Here is a 24451-nt window from a genome sequence, read left to right on the forward strand (position 1 = left end):
CACCCACGCTCATGGAAAAGTGACATGAAATTTCTCAAACAGGCTAATTAAAGCAAGATTGCTTCAAAAACATTTTAAAATAAAAAACAGCTCCCTTGGCAGTATAGCAAAAAGCCTTCCAAAATGCAAAATGTATTAGCTGTCAGGAGACTATTTCAGTGCTAGCGCCTGGATTCATGGAAAGAGGGAGGGGAAAGGCTTAACAAAGACATAAAAATGATTTGCAGCAAACATGTTTAATACTTTAAGAATGTCTTGGCATTGTACAACTGAAAATAATTAATAAATGCCAAACAAAAGACGATGTTGCAGGTAAACTTCAGTTAAAATAATTAATCCTTTAAAGTCAAATTTAGGAGGGAGAGCTGTTTCCATGGGATACTGCAGATAGATTAAAGTTAATTCTTCTCTGCAAAAGTTTCCATTCTTCCTAATGTGAAAATGGTGTTTGGGAAGAGAAGAGTGCTGGAATTATTCTCTCATTTCCCTTTTTTCATGCCATAAAGTTTTAAAGAAGGGTAAGAGTGGAGAGTAAAAAAAGTAAAGATAGAGCTTGGCTGTTCACAGCACACATTTCTCCGATCAACAACATATGAGCCGGATTTTTTTTAAAAAATGTCCATCCTGGTGGTCCAAATTCATCACAGCGATAGTTGAGCCCTACGAGTATTGTGAAGGCTTCAGAATTACTGGCAAAAAAATAAGAAAAAAAACACCAATTTGTTTTCTTTTTAAGTATTTGAATCCATGAGAAAAGATAACAGTTCCAGAGTTTTGCAATACAATTTGAAAACTTTCTTTGCAAAAGAAAATTTACATTTCTACAATTAGAAGACATTTGTGGCTCTAGAAAGAGAAAACTATAGTTTCACAATAATAAAATAATCTTAAAAGTATAAAATAAACTCCTAGAATGTAATGATGTATTCTGTTCTCCTTTCCCCCTCCAAATAACTTGTTAGTACAATAAAGATTTTTTGGAGATGGTGCAGGCCCATAGGAAAATATCTATCTAACCACTACTAAGCATACAAAAAGAGGAGATTAAAGCAATTTTAGCATAATTCTTATTCTAAAGGAAACGATCTGCAGACCATCACAGATTATAATTTTAAAGGTAAACTTCTTTTCAAGAAGAAGCAATGCATGAAGAAGTCTTTAAATTACAGAATTGGAAAGAACCAATTAGGTCATTTATCTCTTGCCCTGTCCAAGAATCCAAATTAAAACATACACAACCGATAGCTGTGTAGCCTTTACCTGCACACATTCAGTAAAATCAAACCTATGTGGGTAATTGGTTCTACAATTAGATGCTATTCATTATTTGGAAATGTTTCTCATCACTTAATTGGAATCAGCCTTCCTATAACTGAAATTCACTCTTCTATGACCTGAATTCTGGGATCAGAGAAAATATAGATCATATCATTTCAGGTATGTGTTATCATATCCCTCTCCATAGTAACATCTGTAGCAAACAGATGAACTATTCTTTCCCAGAAAAAGGTGAAGCATCCATTCACAAGTGAAAACTGTGATTACATATTTTAATAATGGCCTCATCACAGATATATTGTTATTTCTCCCCTTTGGTATCTTGTGGCCATCCCGGCTTTCAGTCTTCTCAGAACAACCTTTTCTGTTTCTTTGATCTTTTCTTATACGACTTAACTTATAACCCACTGATTATCCTCACTGCCCTTCTCTAATCCTGTTCCAGTTAATAAGTGATGTCCAAAACTTGATACAATCCTAGATATGCAGCCTAACCTACCTCTTCTGCTAACTTTCAGCTATATCTTTGAAAGTAAAAAGTAGACCCATGCTGAAGTAAAAACTGGGTTTTAACAGAACCCAGTTTTCCACCACACATGTGAAACTTGAAAGGTAGGTGATGCACCTGTCTGCAATTTCTACTATCTGTTGGTAAAAAATGTCACTTGTCAATGGATGCTTCACCTTTTTCTGGCAAAGAATATTTAGAATGACACAATGAAACGGCACAAGATTACACAGACCCAAACAGGAATCCACGATATTAATTACCTCATTAATGACCTCAATTTTAGTCTTTGCTTATTCTAAAAAGTCTTTTTAATTAAAAAAGAAATATGCAGTGCTGTAAAGTAAGTATCAGCCTCTAAGATAATGTTTAGTTAAAGGAATGCTTTTGTGCTTTAACAAAGCTCAACTGTCACTTTTAAAAATATGAATAATGAGGACTACAGCCCAATTCTTTGCTCAGAAGTATTTCCAGCAGCTTGGATAAAAGAGATCATTCTGAGGAGAAAAACTGGATGACAGCTAGCAATCATGTCCACTTTTTTTCTGATAAATTTTGTGATTACGTCTACCATGGTAGCTTTTTGTGAATAGGAAATTTTCTAATGACAGCCATTTTATAAGACTAATGAACTAGATTGAGAGAACTGTTCTTAAAAATGCATTATAAAGTCACCAGATTTTTAAATATACCACAATATGAAAAATAATAAAAGGTCATTTTGAAAAATAAAGTTAATAAAGAATGGCAAATGAGAAAAATTTGAAGTGCAGGATATGAGATATTCCACTATAACCTCCAGCTAAACAGCATTTAAACAGTATAGGGGGACTTTCTGCATGGCTTCCATTAAACTTTAAACACGATCAAGAGTCACTCAATACTGAGATGGGCAGCAAATAAATTTAATAAATAAAGAAATAAAAATAATTTGTCTTAGTTTTTGATGGTATTCACTTCTTTAAATCTCTGGTTGAAATCTCTGGCCTTTAGCATAGGATATATATTTGTAAGAAATCATGATACTATTGAAAGAAGAGGCTTGAAGCTTCCTATTACATCTTTCTAAACCTTCCAATGCTCTTTTGCCCAAAGAGTTCTTATACAACACTACTGTATTGATTCTATAACTTTTGTAGACTAATTGAGGTGACACAAAGACCAGTCTCAGACTAAAAGAACTATAGGTGACCATTATATTGATATATCATAAAAATACTATGACTAAATCCAATCCAGCTATTTGCAAGTCGTATCAAAACTGAATTTTATCAGAGTACATAATTTTTCTTGTATTCACACTTACACACCAAGTTTAAAAAAAGTTATATAACCACAATTATTTCATACATATTTCTTCATCCTGCATATATGCACCTCTTCATTCTACACTGGAAATTGTTGGTTTATCAAAGCATCTACTTGATCAGAATGGCTTTTCAATATGGAGCCAAAACCTTCATCAAGGGATTGATTAGATTAGAGGCCCTGGCAGAAGCAAAGTGAAGAATGAGGCATTTTGTTGTCATTGAAAAGACAGCTGCAAATACACATAGGTCCCCAAAGATATCTTGAGTAGGGGTCATTGCCCATTGGTATTTTGTGAAAGAAAATAAAATGAGTTGAATATTGTTTTGAGAGGATCCTTTCAAATCTGAGCATCAGAATGTAGAACTGCACTATCCTATTATAACTGTGCACCAAATTAATAACAAGAGATGATAGCTAATTACAACTGTAATATTTTAGCATATTACAGTTAAAGACAGCTGCCAATGTTTTCAAACCATACCAATGCAGTGGAATGTTTCCTTGGTATGAATCAAAATGGTACATTATCTTCAGAATCAGTTCTTCTTACATTAGAACTAGCCTGTTTTAAGGGCATTGATAAATATGTCAATTATATATTTATTGAATTCATTGAAGCTTTCCCATACATGTCTTGCCTGAACTTGTATTAATTTCAGGAAATTTTGAGATGCAGTAGCTTTCAAATTTCAAGAATTTAAAATGGAATTTATACTAGTTACCCAAAATTCTATATAGTATATATACAACTAGTCTTATGCTAGTTTGTCAGAGATAATAAAATTCATCTTGGGAAAAAGGGATTTTACTGAAGAAACATCATATATTTTTATTTCAACAAATATTTATCATATTTTGAATAATATATCAAATATCAGAACTTGAGCAATTATGAAACTATTCATAGAATGTGAATAGTTTAATAGAAACTATTAAATTAAGATAGCAAAGAATAGTTTAATAGAAATCCAAGTATTATTCACACACACACACACACTCACTCACACACACAACAGGGTGGTAAATAGGGAGTTTTATATCAAACTTCTTAACCACCTATTTCCTTCATATAAAAGTCAACATATCAGTATAAAGCAGACACTTAAAATTCCAAACTCTTAACTTATTTTAAAAATTTGGAATGAAAATGAAGATTATGACAGTAAGTTAGTAGCATGGGTGACCTTGTTTGAGGAACATCAGCAAGGACCCCTGAAGAAAGATCTCCAAATATCATTGAAGGACTCAAATAAATTCACAGCTGTAGTCTGTACAGTTTGAAAGCCTTTTTTCATTTCATTTTGGCCAAAGACTGAAAAATATTGAGACTTAACTGTGAATACTTCCATGGATTGCACTCTATGCCACGCTGAAAGCAACTCTACATCTCTGTGCAACTGGTTCCTGGTTAGAGTTTAACTACCCATGGTCCTAAATATGAGGCAACGAGAGGGGATATAATAGAAAGAAAGTAGTCTAGAGATAGTGAAGGAATGCAAAAGCTATTAGCACCAAAAAGAGATAAGAAACAAAATCTCACCCTTAGGAAAAAACTAAATGTGAGAAAGATATTAAAAAGAAATCTTAATTCAGTGTGGTCTAAGAGAAGAGAAAGGGAAATTCTAGCAGCTTTCTGTCTATGGAGATTCTCGATCATCCAAGTCATGGTTGTCCCAAAGATGCTTTTTTCAAAAGGCAACTGGACTTTCTTCCTTTTTTCCGTTGAAAATGTTTTGCTTCTCATCCAAGAAGTTTCCTCAGTTCTAACTAACTGGTGGGGAATAGAAGAATTTATAATCTTTGATAGAATATAAGCTCAGGATCAATTCCTCAGTATGAATTATCTGTAGCAAATCAGCTAGCAGGATTTTTTAAAGATTGCTCCAGGATGACTTGTTCTGAGTTTCATGAGAGAAGGGGCAGGGAAATGGGCTGCTCAGTGATCAGTTAGTTATTGGATTATTATTATAACTTCATGCAAATATTTAAAACTGTATTTTGGGATATGATTAGGAGAGCAATGGCAAACTGAGAAATTTGAAACAAGGAGCCAAAGAAATTTGTCAGTACATACTATATTTTCAATTGTATGCCAGAGATGTGGGGTAGAATGATCTTGCTCTGACTGACTAGTTTTGAGTCTTTGCTGATGAACTGAGAGATAAATTAATGAAATACCAGATTTCTAGATTACTAGATTTCATACTAGAAAATTTGGAAGAACTATTCCAATGTTGTATATTGGTCAGTGCACAATAGGAAATGTTAAGGCCATCCCTGCCACCCACAAGGCCTCCTTAGATGACTACATCAGGGAACTCAAGCAAATAGGACCAGAATAAGATTCTTGTCAATACCAGAGAAAAGAACTAAGTTCATTTTCTACTGTGGAGCCACAGGACACCTAGCCAAGACTTGCACCACTAAAGTTCAGACCTCTGAGTCAGCTACAAATTGCCATATCTGTGGAGCTGCAGGCTATATAATAAGCAAGTGCCCAAATAACTTCAAAGCCTTGTCTTTGGGAAACTTCACAGCTCCCATGAAGACCTCAGCAGGAGGGTGCTCAGACAATTAACTGACATCAGGCAGGTGTATTTCATTATGCTTGTTATTCTTCATTCAATTTCTGGTTTTCGCAGCTCTTGTAGATTTGGGTGCATAAACCAATTTCATAGACAAGACACAGTGCAATTATTTAAACTGCCTACATAGTAATTAGAAAAACCAATGCTTGTGGAAACTATTTTCAGGCAAGCACCCCAAGCTGGTCTTATTTTGAAACACACAACACTTTTGAAACTGACAATAAATGATCATGCAAAATTCTTGCCATTCTATATTACAATTTCTTTAGATAGTCCCATTGTGCTGGCCATTGACTGGCTGCAAGCCCATAATTTAGGTGTATAGGGAGAGAAAGGAAGAATTTATTTTCATTTCAAAGATGCCAACAGCACCATCTACAGTTTTCCTCATTATTACCCTTTTCCTCTCCTGCTCAGTTATCTGAACCCTCTTTCTTGCCAGAAAAGTATACAGACTTTGCTGTTGTTTCTAGGGAAAAGGGAACAAGTACATTGCCTCCTTATCCCATATGTGACTATATCCCTTGGAGCTAGAATCCCAGAGTCTAGCTAAGAGGCAATATCTTATATAACTTAATGGTTACCCTGAATGGTTACAATTTGGTGGTAACGTTACACTTTAAAAGTCCTGAAAGAATTAACCTAAGGAGGCTGATTTTTTAAAGGTTTCTAAACAATGTAACCTTTAGGAAATTGTTAATAATTCTGCCTTTTATTTCAGACCTACAGGAACATATTCAAAAGACAGGCAGGGAGAGGTGCATACAATTTAATTAGAATGAATGAGTGCCATGAATTCTTAACTGTCTTTGATACCAGATGAGGCAAAGTTTAATGCTCAAGTGATGCCTTTTGAAAGGGTTAATTGCAGCATGTCTACTCCAGATTCATGAATGAAATACTTTTCAATATTTGGGATAAATATGCCCTTTTTTTTAGAAGAACCACCTTTGCACAAAGCTCCTCAGTATCTCAGAGGAACTCAGCAAACAGAAGTGGGGAAAAGCCATAGGCAGGTAGGCTAATCAATTACTATTTTTCCATATTTTTAAAAAAGTGACCACTAGGGAGGCCCATAAGCAAAATAAATGCATTAAGAGGCAGAGCAAGCAGCACTTTCTACATTTCTACTCTTAAATGGAAACCATGTTCTTTGAAACTTAATCTAGCTGCAGAGCTCAGTCCAAATCCCCCAAAGGCTTCAGTCCAATAGTGGGCCTCTCCCACAGAGCTTTAGAGTTGCTCTTTCGCTCTTATTGTGCTTCTCCCTTTTTATCCCAACCCAGCCTAAACATTTCATTTCTGATTAATATTTTGATAGCAAGCCAATATTTTTTTGGCATTGCAACAAAACCAGGCTCCATTTTACAAACGTATCTCCTTCAAACTTTTAAAAACAATTTTTCTTTCTGTACTCTCATTTCCCCGTTTCCCTAAAGAGCTCCTCTTATTTCTGAAACAGACAACGTGAAGAGTTTGTCAACTCATGAATGCAGGTAATAGCATTTACCCTGCAGGTCTGTTCCTCAGAACTCTTGACTCTTGAACAATGTCCATAACCCAATTTGATTGTGCTAAATGATTTACTAAATAGGAGGCACATCCTAATTTGAAAGTGTTGATATGGGCTAAATTCTGTGATGCCTCCTTCATCACGGTTAAGTGTTTATATCAAATCCTAAAATTGGAAGAGGCCATTTAGATCAGAGGTCCCCAACCTCCAGTCCACGGTCACAAGCTTGGTGCCTTGACATGCCAGAAACTGGGCAATGCAAACAAATGAAGTCCCATCCATGGGATGCAGGCAGCATGAGAAACCCCATTCCCTCCAGTCCGCAGAAAAACCTCTCTGCATAGAACCGGTCCCTGGTGCCCAAAAGGTTGGGAGGCACTGATTTAGATTATCAAATCTAATACCATGCTCAGTACAGGAGCTGCCCATGTTAGGAAGTTTTTCCCCCCTAATATTCAACTTGAATCTGTCCTCCTACAGATTAAGATCATCATTGTTATATTGTTGTTTACACACATTTCCTCTGGCCAGTCTGATAAGTATCTTTGACAAAGGCCATGTTCTGACATGGACATCAATCCAACAGAAGGACAGAATTTAAATGCTTCCTCTATGTACAAGAGATGCCTGTTTCATCTAACTCTGAGCAATGTAACTATGTTCCCTTGCTGAGGCAAGTCAAAAATTTTGAAAAAAACAAATTCAAAGCTACTTACTGGCTAATGTTACCGTGGCAGGAACACTGGCAACAACACCTTCAGACATGCGGGCTATGCACTGGTATCGACCCACTGTGTGATTGTTTAAGGCAGCAATGGTGAGCAATCTTTGATCAATATGGATTCCTAGAACATCATCTGATTGAAGCAGCTCCTTTCCATTCAGTCTCCAAGTAACGTTTATTCCCAAGGGCTCAACCACACATCCCAGAGTCACCAAGCCACCATGCTTCTGGACAATAGAATCAGGTTGGACAGAGACATGAAGAGAATCACCTGCAAAGGAAGACAGGTAAAGTCCTCATAAAGTAGATCAGCTACTTCCACTTTAATTACGTAACTATTTGACTTCCCCTGTACAAGAAATTACAAGCTTAAGGTTTTATGGCATTCAAGAGTTAGTTATTTCTTGGCAAGAAAATGTGAAGGTATCTACTGAAATACTAAACTTTCAGATATATATGATCCTAATCTAAATAAGACTGCAATGCTGAATGTCTCTGCAAGTAAATACTGGCATGTTCTGCTATCTCCTGCTCCATTGTTTTGTGTCTCGCCTGTCCTTAAGCAATCAACTTTGCATGTAAGCCCACCAGAGGTGGTATTCAGCAGGTTCTGACAGTTCTAGAGAACCTGTAACGAAAATTTTGAGTAGTTCGGAGAACCGATAAATACAACCTCTGACTGGCCCTGCCCCCATCTATTCTCTGCCTCCCGAGTCTCAGCTGATCGGGAGGAAATGGGGATTTTGCAGTAACCTTCCCCTGGAGTGGGGAAGAAATGGAAATTTTACAGTATGCTTTTCCTGGAGTGGGTTGGGAATGAAGATTTTACAGTATCCTTCCCCTGCCACGTCCACCAAGCCACACCGACGGAACCGGTAGTAAAAAAAATTTAATCCCACCACAGGAGTCCACTCTAAATCTTTGGGAGGTGGAGAACATGTTGCTCCACAATAATCACATTTGCTTCCATGTCAATTTAAGGAAACTTGGAGTAACAGGGGTTATAAAAGTAAATATGTATTATACCAAAAACCTTGGTCCAGTATCTTTTTTTAAAACAATGTTATTCATATTCCCCAGAACAGTTACAAACTGACAATAATCTCATGCTATTTTGTCATTCCCAGTGGACAATCAGATTAATAGTACTTTTGAATTAGATAAATGTGTTTGGTTGCTCACTCAGGAGCTCATTCAATGATTACTGAATGTAAACAAATTAATCATACATAGGCAGAATAGTCAGTTTACTGGAAGTTGATAAGAATTATGACTCAGGAATAGGCATTATATGCAGCGGTAGAAACTCATAAATATCAAACATAAAACCATGGTTCTTTAAAAATTACAAACAAAAATTGCAAATAAAACCAAGGACCTGAAAATGCATCAGCTACATAGATAAAAAAAATAGAGGAAACAATCACTCACCCAAATTTGTAATGCAGTTAGCAGATGTCAAAAGCAAACACGCAATAGCAATAATTAGTCTTTCCCCCTCTGGTATCATTGTCATCCCACGCAGAGGAATATGGACCAAAAAATACCAACTGGAGTTCCCATAAGCTATCACAGAGCACTTAATAATAGAAATTCAACTTCATGGATCAACCTGGATAGGAAAGGAAGAGATAAAATAAAACAATATATTAAATAAAATGTAGGAAAATTATATTGCTGACCACAACTTGCGTGTGGTCTTCCAGAGTCCTTCCAAAGGCACTGCCAATTTGAAATATGATTTGGAATACAATGAAAGTAAACAGTAGTTAACAATGTAAGAATTAATAATCAACTATATTTAATCCAATCATTATATATACAATGTATGTCTCTCTCTGTGTGTGTATGTATGAGTGTGTGTGTGTGCTTTAACCCCCCTCCATGACACCTTTTCAATTTCAGTACAAACAGCTGCATATCTCTGGTTGAAGTCATTGATTAAAAATTTAAAAAGAACTGGTCCCAACCAGGGTAGCATGAAGTTGACAAAATGCATCACATCATAAATAAACTCCACTGCTTACATACTTGTATAAAATGTTATGACATACATTTTGTCATTTGCCTCTTGTCCCTCCTGCAGATACTCATGATTCAATACATATTTTTGAGAAGCTCTACTTGTTTCTTTTCACTAAGGAAATGGATCTTTTTATTTCTATTTTTAAATTTATTTTTATTTCTCTTTTTTAACTAGTTACTAACAAAATGTAGGTCCTGTTATCCCATAGCCAAATATACTTAAAATTCTTTAATGAAGAAATCTGTCATTTTTTTTAAAAAAAATCCAAGCATGTAGTGCAAATAGATCACCTCTATTCAGGTACCTGTTGAACTCTCAAAAAACTAATACATTGTGAAGCAATATTTATCTTTCCAGAATCCATACTGATTTTCCTTCAGCAAGGCGTATTCTTCTCCGTGGCTAGTTCAAACCTTTAGATGGCCAAGCTGATTGGCGTATAATTTCTTAAATCTCCCCCTGAATTCTTTTTTAAAGTTATTGTCATTGTATTGGCTATCTTCCAGGACTCCTGGAAGAACAGGATTTGAGGGTTAGATAATTTTTGCTTAAAGATCAGCAATTTCATATCTGAATTCTTTAAGATCTGTTGAATGGATGCCAACAGGGCTTGGTGCTTTCAAACTATGTAGTATTTCAAGTTGTTCTATAATATCTGCTCTTGTAAACTTAATTTGCTTTAACTGTTTTAATTCTTTCCCTGAGAAAGTCAATACAGGCCAAATATCTTCTGTAGTAAGGGCAAAAACAAATAGTTTATTCAATTTCTCTGAAATCACCTTAGCCTACTTGAATTCTCCTCTCACTTCTTTGTTGTCTAATTGCTTCCCTGTGCGATTTGGGGATATGTCAAAAGAAATACAGAATTGAATTTAGTGGGATTACATGTGGTACAACAAGACGGACAGTATTTAGAATAAATAATATTGAGTAAAAATATGAGGAACTGGTATAAAAGAGGTACAATGAGGTAGCTTCATCACACAGAAAAAAATGTATAAACATCTAATTGCAAATGGAAATATATGAAGGAAAATGAAGAGAGAGGCCAGGAAAGTTGTGATTAAACTTCAGTTTAAAGACTAAAATCAAGACCTGAAGTGGTATATCGATACAATGGAAGTAAAGATGGCTTACAGAATAGAAAAGTATGGAAAAGCATAATGAATGTATTGGTGTAAAATAGTTCTAGTTAAATTCTTTTCTCTTCCTCTATCTCCTAGCTTTAATTTCTTTTGCACAATGTTGTTTATCCTGAAAAAGAATACCATGATGGTTCTGATTTATAAGTATGTATGCAATAAACATTTGTTGAATTAACAAAATACTCTAGGTAGCCCTGTAGAACCTGCCCATCATGGTAGTAATTCAGGATATTGTAAAGCAGATAAGTTATGTGGCTGACCTGATTTTACAACCTGTTTGAGATGGCCATTAAGCAAATCATCATGGTCATTAAGTGCATCTGTGGTTGTTAAGTGAACTAATAGTTCATGTCTGTTTTCTTCAAAACTGTCGTAGAATACATTTATGTGACCATGGGATTGCTGCAAGCATCCATAAATGCTACATGGTTATGGAGCACCCAAGATGCAGTAATGTGATGATGGGAATGACCATTGATCCATTGGAACGTAAAACAGGTGTGATATGACCGGTTATAAGTCAAGAACTATCTGTACAATAACTATTTCCAGATACTTAAGAATTTTACAATAGTACAAGATATTTGGAATATTTGTTTTGAGCATACTTTGTGGTGACTTTTTTTGTTTTGAGCATTCTAAGTCAATAGCTCAGCTTTGATCACTAACAATAGTGGTTCAGTAAATATTCCTGAATTCTGCTCATTTATTCTTTAATCAACTTTATCCTACATGCCCTGCTATACGTCCTGCTTTTAGCAATTTTCCAAAAATCAGTCCAGTACTCTATATAAAAAGTCAGTTTTTCTCATATGATTTCATAAAGGATATATGAATAGTAGATATGAACCATGTATTTAGTGCTTATATAAATCTATGTATCACAAATCAAATATCCCACCAATCGAATATATTCATAAGGATATCTTCAGCTATAAATAAAAACATGTCTAAACAAGCAGAATGTAACAATGTTTGCCAAGTTTTGTTACCTTTTTATTTGGCTGTGGTTAACTAAAATGAAATATTTTAGTTTAAACAGAAATACAAATGAAAATATTTCTTCAGCTCTTGGGCTCTTTTTATGGATTGGGATCACCCAGGTATGCCCAGAATTTTGAAGTCAGTGACTATTCCCGCAGATGCCTTTGTTTCTCCAACAGGTGTTCTGCAGGTATGTTGAACTATTGTTTTCTAAATCCTAGGAAGCTCCTGGAATAGGTCACTTTAAACAGACAATTACAGTTTTTTTGTTTGTTTATCAATGTATATGCCAAACTAAAATCTGATTGATACATGCTAGATTTAATTAAGTTAATAAATATATCTAATTAAAGTCATTGGGGCAAGTTAGTTACAATTTAAATCCCACTTGTATCAATAAATGTACAACACAAATTAATTGCATATTTACTCTGATATAAGTTGAACTCTGTGGACTGGAGCTAATTCCTAGTACATATCCAAAGTCTGGTAATCTTAGCTTCAGTCCAACTGTTTTTCTAGGCATCTCATTGTATTTATTACCACATAACATAACCCTGCCATATTCAGTCCTGAGATTTTAACTTTCCCATCTCTATTTACATGACTTCTGAGGTACAGTATCTGGATGTTGCTATTTTTCCAGATGAAGAATTTCCATCTGGAGTGACTGTTAAGTTGCTATCACCTTAACCAGGATTTTGATTGGAGCAAAATAAAATAGTCCTCTTCTTAGTACTAAATACATAGCTCCAGTTTATCCAGGTGATAAGTAGCTTTTGTGGGGTGCATTGTAACTTCAAACAGTCATAAATTGAGGACTACTTTTATAAAGATCTTCACGTCTAACAAATTCCAGCACATTAAGTACTCAGGGAATACAATAGCTGCAGTGGTGGGTTTCAAAATTTTTTACTACTGGTTCTGTGGGTGTGGCTTGGTGGGCGTGGCATGGCTTGGTGGGCGTGGCAGGAGAAGGATACTGTAAAATCTCCATTCCCACGCCACTCCAGGGGAAGGATACTGCAAAATCCCTATTCCCTGCCCAATCTTGGGGGAAGGATATTGCAAAATCTCCATTCCCACCCCACTCTGGGGCCAATCAGAGGTGGTATTTGCCGGTTCTCTGAACTACACAAAATTTCCACTACCGGTTCTCCAGAACTGGTCAGAACCTGCTGAAACCCACCTCTGAATAGCTGCATCACCAATTCTGAACTCAGAATAAGGTCCCAACATCAAACTGATATACTAAAGATGCCGATGGATAGACAATAACTAATCCAAAGAGGATCAAACAAAGATTGAAGGGGTATAGCCAAAGACTATAAAGATTTAAGATACATTAGTAGATATTTCCTAATGAGACTTAACAGACTGTATAAAGTATCATATAATTTTCTTTATTTCACATGTTAGCAAAATGGATTATCTAAAGCAGATTAGAGTCCTGTAAGGAAAAGGAGATGAAGCTGGCTTTATAAAAGGACCAGGAGCTCAAGAGATTTGTGCATGCTAGAAATGTAAAAACCCAAAGAATACGGAAATCAGTATGCGCTTCCTTAATTATATAAAAAGCAAAGGAACATGTTTAACACATTCTAAAATTTCCACTCAAATCAATAAACTTTTAAAATATTTAAGTGGTTGGATTTTTTCCTTAATAATTCCATAATTATTATTAGTAGAAATCTGAAACTAAGCCTTAACCTGATTCCCTTTTGATTTAGCTCCAAGTGTAATTTAATCTATTATGAATTAAGATTATCTGACAATCTGATTATATTTTATTCAAAATATCATGGTTTTAAAAAACCAGTGCAGTGATATTGTAGACACAGATCGAGAGCGTTTCATCAAATATTGATGAAACTTTATAAAGACAGATAAAAATGAAGAATTGATGAAAATTATATTATGGTCAAATAGTCTACTTCAATGAATTCCTATATGAATGGAATCTGACACAATGTCTACATGGAGCAAAGTTAAACAACTACTTATGTGCAAATTGTTTATAGATTCAGAATAATATAACAGTAAAATAAGTAGTGCAAACATTTATACAGCTTTCAGTCACTATTTTCAACACATTCCGAAGAAGTAACATTTCCATTTATAGATTTCCTTGCATGCACAGGATGTTTGAATTCCTCCCATAGATTTTCAATAATAATAATCTGGGAAGTATGGAGCCATTCCAAAACCTTTATCTTTCTTTCTTGCCTTGATATTATGGCTGATTTTAGAAGTTCAAGATGTTTCAGATTGCTATTTTGCTATTCAACACTTGTCAACTTCAGTTCTTCACTGTCAGCAAGGAAGAGTGAGGGGAAAAAAATCCCGAAAGTAAAAATAGGTTCTTGTGAATCATATAAATAAAATGTAAAAGAGCAAAGTTGCACAATCTCGTTCAGAACAAATGTCTTCAGGAAAACAAGTTAAATGAATAAAACAATGGAAGATGGGAGGAATCCTGTTGCCCCTGAAAAATATCCAGAAGCTTCAGTTGGTCGAAATGCAGTGGCCTATATGGTTTTGTGCCAATCATGATTTGCATACATGTCACCTCTCTTGCAGGAGCTGCATTGGTTGCCAATTTGCTTCTGGGTCCAATTCAAGTTGCTGATTGTCACTTTTAAACAGTGGTGGGTTGCTACCAGTTCGCACTGGTTCGGGAGAACTGGTAGCGATAATTTGTCTTTGGTCACCGAATCGGTAGCGACAGCTGGCTGGCCATGCCCTCGAACTGGTCCCCTAGTCACCACTCACTCTCCCAGGCCGCCATGTTCGTCGTTGCCATGTTCTTCGTGCACACGCATCCCATTGCCTTGCAAGTCCAATGGGATGCACATGCGTGAAGAACATGGCAGCAATGGCAGCAGCTTTTTCCGCCGGTACTTTTCAGCAGCCTGTGGAGAAAGTGGCTGGTAAAGAAGCCTTTTTGGAGGCTTCTTTGCCAGCCGCTTTCCAGCAGCGGCGGCTGGTTGGAGGACGCTGAAAACGCCAGTCAGCTTGCCTTCCAGACTCTGGACTAGCCGCCGCGGAAGGTAAGCAGCCTGAACAAAGAGGCGGTGGTGGGGGAGGAAGCGGGACTAGGGCCGGGGCCACTAAAGGAGGGGAAATGGGGGCAACTGGCAAAGGGAGGGTGGGGGAAGATAGGTGGAAATTCCAAACTTTTTCCTACCTTTTCATGTGGGCGTAGCTAGATGGGGAAGTCATGTGACTGAGTGGGCGTGGGCATGAGTGATGTCAAGTTGGCCATGCCCACTCAGTCACATGCCCCACCTAGCCACGCCCACTAAACCGGTAGCAAAAATTTTTGAAACCTACTACTGCTTGTAAAGCCCATCTTTCGCCAGTTACATGTACCCAACTCACCAAAGTGGGGAGCAGGGAATATTACAGGTCCCCTCTATTAAGCACGTCCATCTAGTGGAACCAAGAAAAAGTGTTCCCTGCAGTGGTGGGATTCACCGGTTGTAACAATCGGTTTGCTTCGCGCACCCTCCAGAGTCTGGAAATGGACCTGTTTCCGGACTTCCTGTACTTCCGGTAGGCTTGGTTTTTGCCCTCCCCAGGCTCCAGAGGCTTTCCTGGAGCCTCCAGGAGGGTGAAAATGGCCTCTCCCGGGCACCGGAGGCACTCCGGAGGCTGGAAACAGGCCCGTTTCTGGACTTCCGGTAGGCCTATTTTTCGCCCTCCCAGAGTGTCCGCACACCCTGCACTTACCTGGCATCCAAAACCGGCTGCGTGGAGACTCCTGGGAGGGGTGGGGCGGTGTGGGTGGGGTCAGCCAGTCCTTGGAACAACCAGTTCGGCGAACCAGATTAAAATTAACATCCGGTGCTGGCACCGGTGCGAACTGGCTGAATCCCACCGCTGGCTCCCTGCCTGTGGATCATCACATCTCTGTGAAGATAAAATTAGCCCCCCTCTTGAAACTCTTTCAAAAGGCGCAGAAGGCATGGTTTTGCCAGCAGACTTGAGGACCCCAAGGTGATACAAAGCCCATAAAGTGGTGTCTTTAATTGTTGTTCCCAAGGAGATGGGATTTGTTGGATTTTTGCATTTAGAATTTTGTTTTGTAAGCTGCCCAGCGTCACAGTGAATTGGACAACCAAATAAATTTTCTCAATAAACACATGAAAAAGGACGCGCTCTGCCCATAAAGCTAAGGCTGAAATAATTTAACTATATTATCATTCGTTTGTGGGAATAAAGCCAATGTCTCACTACAGCTATTTATTTATAGGAATTATATGGACATCAATCTCACAATAGCCACTATAGGCTGTTTACAACATTTAAAAACAATATAAAACATAATATGTATAGTATAACATAAAACACAGGAACAGTAGTGGCCAAGGATTCAAACTAGTATTACAAAACAATAAGCACATGATTCACTCCCATTAACACTCCAACCTGCATGTCCAGGAACACATTTATATCTTAAGAACTTTTGAAAGGCCAGCAGGGTCAGGGCCTCTCTAATCTCAGGGTGAAAGGTGTTTTATAGGGCAGCACAGCAGCTGAAAAGATTACATCCTTCAACTGGCAGGATCTGCAGCTTCTTCTTGGTCAACTTTTTAGGCTTCAGATACAATGACATAATCTTCTAAAATGACCTGCTTGACTCACTAACCACCGCTACCATTCCTTGAAAATCTTGCGTTTAAGGAGGTAGGTTTATCATTTAATTTGGGGACCTGAAAGCATCACCACAACCCTTTGATTGCATAACAAGAAGATTCTGATGTGCTTGTGTTAATGTCCAAAAATTGCATACTATAAATAATGCAAAAGTATAATCAAGCATTAGTGATTTAGTATTATGTCCCATAGCCAAAAATTAGAATTATGGCAGATAGGATAGGATAGGATAGGATAGGATAGGATAGGATAGGAAAGGATAGGATAGGATAGGATAGGATAGGATAGGATAGGATAGGATAGGATAGGATAGGATAGGATAGGATAGGATAGGAAAGGATAGGATAGGATAGGATAGGATAGGATAGACTAGACTAGACTAGACTAGACTAGACTAGACTAGACTAGACTAGACTAGACTAGACTAGACTAGACTAGAATAGAATAGAATAGAATAGAATAGAATAGAATAGAATAGAATAGAATAGAATAGAATAGAATAGAATAGAATAGAATTCTTTATTGGCCAAGTGTGATTGGACACACAAGGAATTTGTCTTTGGTGCATATGCTCTCAGTGTACATAAAAGGACAAGATATATTCGTCAAGAATTATAAGGTACAACACTTAATGATAATCATAGGGTACAAATAAGCAATCAGGAAACAATCAATATCAATATAAATCGTAAGGATCCAGGCAACAAAGTTACAGTCATGCAGTCATAGCGGTAAGAGATGGGTGATAGGAACGGTGAGAAGACTAATAGTAATGCAGCCTTAGTCAATAGTTTGACAGTGTTGAGGGAATTATTTGTTTAGCAGAGTGATGGCGTTTGGGAAAAAACTGTTCTTGTGTCTAGTTGTCTTGGTGTGCAGTGCTCTATAGCGTCACTTTGAGGGTAGGAGTTGAAACAATTTATGTCCAGGATGCGAGGGGTCTGTAGATATTTTCACAGCCCTCTTTTTGACTCGTGCAGTATACAGGTCCTCAATGGAAGGCAGGTTGGTAGTAATTGTTTTTTCTGCAGTTCTAATTATCCTCTGAAGTCTGTATCTGTCTTGTTGGGTTGCAGAACCAAACCAGACAGTTATAGAGGTGCAGATGACAGACTCAATAATTCCTCTGTAGAACTGTATCAGCAATTCCTTGGGCAGTTTGAGCTTCCTGAGTTGGCGCAGAAAGAACATTCTTTGTTGTGCTTTTTTGATGATGTTTTTGATGTTAGGTGTCCTTTTTAGGTCTTGAGATATGATGGAACCTAGAAATTTGAAGGTCTCTACTGTTGATACTATGTTGTCTAGTATTGTAGGAGGTGATAGTATGGGAGGGTTTCTCCTAAAGTCTACCATCATTTCTTCAGTTTTGAGTGTGTTCAGTTCCAGGTTGTTCCGGTCGCACCATGAGGCTAATTGTTCAACCTCCCATCTGTTTGTGGATCCACTGTTGTCTCGAATGAGACCAATCGCTGTTGTATCATCTGCAAACTTCAGTAGTTTAACAAATGGATTGTTTGAGATGCAGTCATTGGTATAGAGAGAATAGAAGTGGGGAGAACACACAGCCCTGGGGGGCTCCTGTGCTAATTGTACAGGTATCTGATGTGACTTTGCCTAGCTTCTCCTACTGCTTCCTGTCTGTTAGGAATAGCTGTTTCATTTGACACACAAGGACAGAAATGGCAAATCTATTCATAGAATCATAGGGAGGGGAGGGACCTTGGTCCAACCCACTCTCTGCCCAAGGTAGGAGACCTTATTCCATTCCAGACAAATGGCTATCCAATCTTTTCTTGAAAACCTCCAATGATGGAACACCCATAACTCCAAGAGGCATTGGTTAATTGTTTGCACTGTCAGGACATTTCTCCTTAGTTCCTGGTTGTAGCTTTCTTTAACAAGTTTCTAACCATTGCTTCTTCTCCTGCCTTCAGGGGCTGTGAAGTTGACCCCCTTTTCACTGTAACAGTCTCTCAAATACTGGAAGACAACCATCATGTCACCCCTAATCCTTCTCTTCATTAGGCTAGACATATCCAATTTCTTTAACCGTTCATCAAACAGTTTAGCCTCCAGACCTCCTTACTATCTTTGTTGCTCTTCTCTGCATTCTTTCCACAGTCTTAGTATCTCTTTTTTAATCATTTCAACCAGAACATGGTGCAATATTAGAAGTGTGGCCTCACTAGTATAGTATTGAGCGGTATTATGTTTTCTTATGATCTTGATACTATTGATGAAATTTAGGATTACATTGGATTTTTTTGGCTCATTTGGCAGCACATTATTGGCTCATACTTCAGTGGTGATCCAGTAGGACTCCTATATCCCTCTCATAATTACAAGTGTTGAGCCAGGTACTGCCTATTCTATACTTGTACTTGATTTTTCCTGCCAAGTGCATAACTGCCTAAGATTCAATATTTTTAAAATCTTTATAATGAGAGCCTACTTTTCCCCCCCTCTCCAACAAGGATAGCGTTCCAACAGAAAAATATGGTTTCCAAAAAATATGGTGGTAGCTGCTTCATGAAATACATACATTAATAACTATTAAACATTATTACACTAACTAAACAATTGACCTCACTTGAAAGTATTTAACACATTATTTTACATTTGAATTTTACATTAAATATTACTTTATAACTGCAGGATACATTTTGGGAGAGTATCTGAATTTGAAATTTCAGGAAAAAATGTAATAAAATAAAGAGATGTAGACTGAAATAAATAGGAAATAACTATACCCATAAACATGCAAAATTACAAAATTAGATGATGCCAAATGAGACAAACAGGTGCTACAGGTGCTTTAATATCAGTATTAAAATATGCATAATATTACAATGTTTTCAGCTGTTTTGATAGTTTTCACCAACCATTTCCAATCCTATACCATTTAAATTTTTTAAATATTAGAATCCCCATCAGCTCTAGTTTTGATAGATAATGTTTAGGATATTAATTTTATTTGCTACTATTGAAAAAAAATGTCCATATTTTCAGAATCACCATGGAATATCATGGAATTCAATCAGAAGTACCTTTACTGGTGAGATTAAGGACTGGAATGACTCCAGTGCACTGCAACCAAGAAATATGTACAAATGATGGATTGTCTCATCCACAATTTAACATATAGCCCCAAATCCACCACAAGTATTCTCTAGATACAAGGAGACCTTAATAGAAAGCAAAGCTAACCCGTTTCCTATCATTCTATCCTATCCAGAGAGACCATCATGCTAAAATGGGACGTGTAGCTCATCCCCTCATCATGCCAGCTCCCCCATAATCTGAAGCCGTGGCAGCCCGGTAAAGAGTAAGTTCTCCTTACATACGTCCTTTCTTCTATATATTGCTCCCCTTGCAACCTCACACACTTAATTTTCACTCCTCTCCCCCCTTCAATTCTGTATAAATTCAATTTGACAACCCTGCTAATTGGATAAACGTCGTTCCCTGTGCTCCTTTAAAGCAGTTCTCTTTTCTTTTCTTGTTTTTGGAGGGCGATTGAGACTGTTCTTTAACATGAATTCCATCTGCTTTATTTCTCCTCTCCCTATTCAATATCCTTCCTGAATATTTATGAAGGGTTTGCTGCTGCCACAACCGCCATCACAACTTTCTCTCTTTCTTGCCTCCTTCAGCAACCTCTCACCTCCCTCTTTCCCAATGCCCCCCTACCCAGGTTCCTCCTTCCTCTCCCCCCCACAAGATATTCTCCCCTCCTATCTCTCATTGCCCTGCACAATAACCTTCCAAATGCCCCCCTTCCACCCCGCTTTAGATAAACACAGGCAGTGTCAAGTGTGAGGAGAAGGGGGGAGGGAGTTCAACTGCCAGTCAAGCCCCATGTCTTCAATGAGACCCAGAGGCCTACCCTAATCTGCTGCATGCTTGCCATATGGGAGCTCTGTTGCCCTGGGAAACGCTAACAGGCAGAACGGAGCTTAATAGAGTCCATATTCATTGTAATGCAGTGAGATGGCTCGAGGGACTATTGCCCCTGGGGTCTGTTTTCATTCTTATGTTCGTTCTCTTTCTTTCTTTCTTGCCCTCCCTTTTTTTCATTCTTTCCTCTTTTCAAAAGACCAGGTCCCTGGAGAGCTCTAATCTGGAGAGGCTGAGGCTCAGTGAAGGGCCAAGGTTTGGAGCTGGCAGGGAAGAAGAAAGAGAGCTGGGAAGGTGAGGGAGATGAAGAAGTGGAATGGACAGCAAAGGAGCAACTAATAAGCATGCTCTAGGGCAGCTGTCAAGATGCCTCCTTGTCCTGGCTAGCTCTGTGTGCCACGGTTGCAGAAGTCGTTCACCCTCAGAATCATTGTCTTGGATAGGGAAGCCAGAGGATGTGGAGATCACCTAGATCAGAGGTGAAATCCAGCAGGTTCTGACAGGTTCTGGAGAACTGGCAGCGGAAATTTTGAGTAGTTTGGAGAACCGGCAAATACCACTTCTGGCTGGCCCCAGAGTGGGATGGGAATGGAGATTTTGCAATATCCTTACCCTGGAGTGGGGAGGGAATGGGGATTTTGCAATATCCTTCCCCTGGAGTGGGGTGGGAATGGGGATTTTGCAGTATCCTTCCCCTGCCACGCCCTCCAAGACATGCCCACAGAACCCGTAGTAAAAAAAATTAGGATTTCACTACTGACCTAGATAGTGTGAACAAGGTCTGCCTGCATTATCCTTGTTGGATGGATGCAGGGAGGCCAGAGGAAAGCCTGATCTCAGCAAAATTGAGCCACACGATATGTGCCAGTCCCAGCAAACAACTGCTTTCTGTGGGAAGTGCAGGGATTTGCTCAAAATTCTTTTACCATTTGGCAGGATGGAAGGACCATTCTATCCATTATCTGTTTAATAATAAATAAACAAACAATAATGCTGTCACCAAATAATTCACAGTACTGTATATAAATGCTACAATATCTACAATGAAAGTTAGCATTCTTTATCCACAATAATTTTGAGGAAAATAGAATACTTATCCCATAAAATATATAAAAATTGCTATGTCTGTACATCTACTATGTTCTTATAAAGTTTTATGCCTAGATTTTGTGACATTTTGTAATGTTAGAGAACAATTTTTAATGTAGATTTAGAAACCATTTGGTATTTAGTGAATATGTCAGATAGTCAGACAGACAGATATGTCTTAAGATTTTTGTCTCTTGTCTATCTCTACATGCAGATATAGATGGTCCTCGGTTTAGGATCACAATTGAGCCCAAAATTTATGTCGCTAAGCGAGATAGTTGTTATATTATGTTGTTAAGCAAGATAGTTGTTATGTTACTATGTTGTTAAGCAAGATAGTTGTTATAGTTTTGCCCCATTTTTACAATCTTTCTTGCCACAGTTGTTAAGTTAGTAACAAGGTTGTAAAGTGAATCTGGCTTCTTACTTGTCAGAAGGCCTCAAAAGATGATCACATGACCCTGGACATTGCAACCATCATAAATAAAAGTCAGTTGCCAAGCATCTGAATTTTGATCATGTAACCATGGGGATGCTGCAACAGTCATAAGTGTGAAAAACGGTCATAAATCACTTTTTTTCAATGGTGACTTTAAATGGTCACCATTTAAATGGTGACTAAATGAATGGTTGTAAGTCTATCTGTAATGATAGACTTACAACATATCCAACATAACAGCAATGATTTATAGTCCTCTATAAATCCCCTTTATGCCAGACAAGAATCTTGGTTCACCACAATATTAATGTTTTTTAAAATCTTCTATTTCAGTTGGAGTCTGGGCAACTTTTGTAAAGGTTCCAAAATTTATCTGAGTCACTATACTTATCAGAATTATTATTCATACCTCTCACTTATCCTTGGTTGAGTAACTAGCTGGTACTTGGGAAAGGGAGAATGCACTGACTACACGAATTAAACTCTACAGAAGATGATTTAAAGCAGAGGTCTCCAACCTTGGCAACCTTGGCAACTTTAAGACTTGTGGACTTCAACTCCCAGAATTCCTCAGCCAGCAAATTCTGGGAACTGAAGTCCACAAGTCTTAAAGTTGCCAAGGTTGGAGACCCCTGTTTTAAAGAGTGCTGGTCTAGTGTCCTCTTGCGAAACCTCGGAGATTTGTAATCCTATAGGAAAATAGCTAATATCGTCTATTCAAGCAAGAAGTTAGTACAGGTAGTGACAACTCCATTTCAGTACTGGCATGTTGTATGAAGTAAATCATTGAGACGAGTTTTAATTTGAATTTAGAACCGCTTTTGGTGTTGGTAGTGTTTTGTTCAGATTATTTTTATTAGTTTATAACATGTTACTTTGTTAACCGTTCATGTTTCAGTGGCTTTTTGTTCATCCATTAGGGAATCATATTTGAACCAACCCAGGGACTTGATACATTTATTCCGTTTTGATCTACAGGGCCTGTTCCAAAGTGTACTTTTTTGGGGGCAGGAAGATCATGGCTTGGCTCTTGTACTACAGAGACCTGCCTTGGTCCACCTTCAGTCTTCTTTAAAATCTGTAAGAAGTCTCTGGGGGATTCATCATAGGATTGGAATGAGATGTATTTAATATGCTGGTGTTCTATTTCACCTGAATTGATTAACATTTCTCGGTTGGCAGCTTTTATTACTAAAAACAATCTTAAAGATGTGATTTCCTGTACTCCCTTTGTTTATACAGGTAGTCTTCAACTTATAACCATAATGGAACGTGCCCATTTCAATTGTGAGTCAGTAACTATCATAAAGCACCCACATGACCAGTCTGATTTTGCAACCTTTATTGCAGTGGGCATTAATTGAATTCCACAGTTGTAAAGAGAACTCATTGTTCACAATGGGCCATTTTTGCAACCAACCACAAATAAATGCTGGTTTTCAACAAAAATGTTGTAAAATATGATAATGTGGCTCTAGGATGCTGCAAACAACCATAAATGTGGCCTGGTTGCCAAGTGCCCAACATGCAGACATGTGACCACAAAGGAGGCCTACCCATTGGAACTTCAGAACTGAGTTGAAAGTAGCCCTAGGGAGGTCTATTGTAACATTGAATGGTCACTAAGTGAGTAGTGATAAGTTGAGGACCTCCTAAAGTAATAATGATGCCAAGATGATCGCGATATATGTTTTCAAACATATAATAGTGAAAAAATAACTATTACTACTACATCATATCTCCAATCATCATGCTCTAGAGCAGGGGTGTCAAACTCGATTTCATTAAGGGTTGTGTTTGACCTCAGGGAGCTGGAGTGGGCGTGGCCAGGGTGGGTGTGACCAGCTTGTCATGCTCTAGAGTTATCAGATTTTATTGAATCTGGAAGAAAACAATAATCTTCAGCAGGTACCTAAAACCAGCAAGGAACTGCATCAATTTGAAAAGAAATAAATCCCATAACTAATGTGCCACCATTTAGAAAGGTCTATTATTATGAGTCCCAATCTATGATGACTGGTATATCTAAGTGGACTTAGCAGAAGGTCTGAAGATATGATAGGATGCTATGAGAATTGTACATTTATACAATAATTTACTAATATAGTGAAGCATTTAGAGCTTAATATGTAAAATAATAAATTTAATGGATTAGCCAAGTGACAAATACGGAACTACTGCAGATCTTTAAAGATTTACATTACATGGTCCCACCATACCATGCCTTTCATGATATCATGCCCTGCATCTACAACCTACACTTTCAAAAACTGTCTTTTTGGGCAGCACT

General features: G+C 37.6%; 1 protein-coding gene across 1 annotated transcript in view; it reads right to left on the reverse strand.

Annotated features, from left to right (window-relative positions):
* BOC (BOC cell adhesion associated, oncogene regulated) overlaps positions 1–24451 on the reverse strand; it is a 68409-nt gene that overhangs the window by 24177 nt on the left and 19781 nt on the right. The window contains exons 2-3 of the mRNA XM_034411867.3: positions 9354–9534; positions 7915–8193 (exon numbers count right to left, since the gene is read on the reverse strand). Coding sequence (XP_034267758.1) covers positions 7915–8193; positions 9354–9438 — 364 coding nt within the window. The 5' untranslated portion in view covers positions 9439–9534. The remainder of the gene's footprint in view (positions 1–7914; positions 8194–9353; positions 9535–24451) is intronic.

Source organism: Pantherophis guttatus, chromosome 5, assembly GCF_059756535.1.
Source record: "Pantherophis guttatus breed Tessera chromosome 5, ASM5975653v1, whole genome shotgun sequence".
Lineage (NCBI taxonomy): Eukaryota > Metazoa > Chordata > Lepidosauria > Squamata > Colubridae > Pantherophis > Pantherophis guttatus.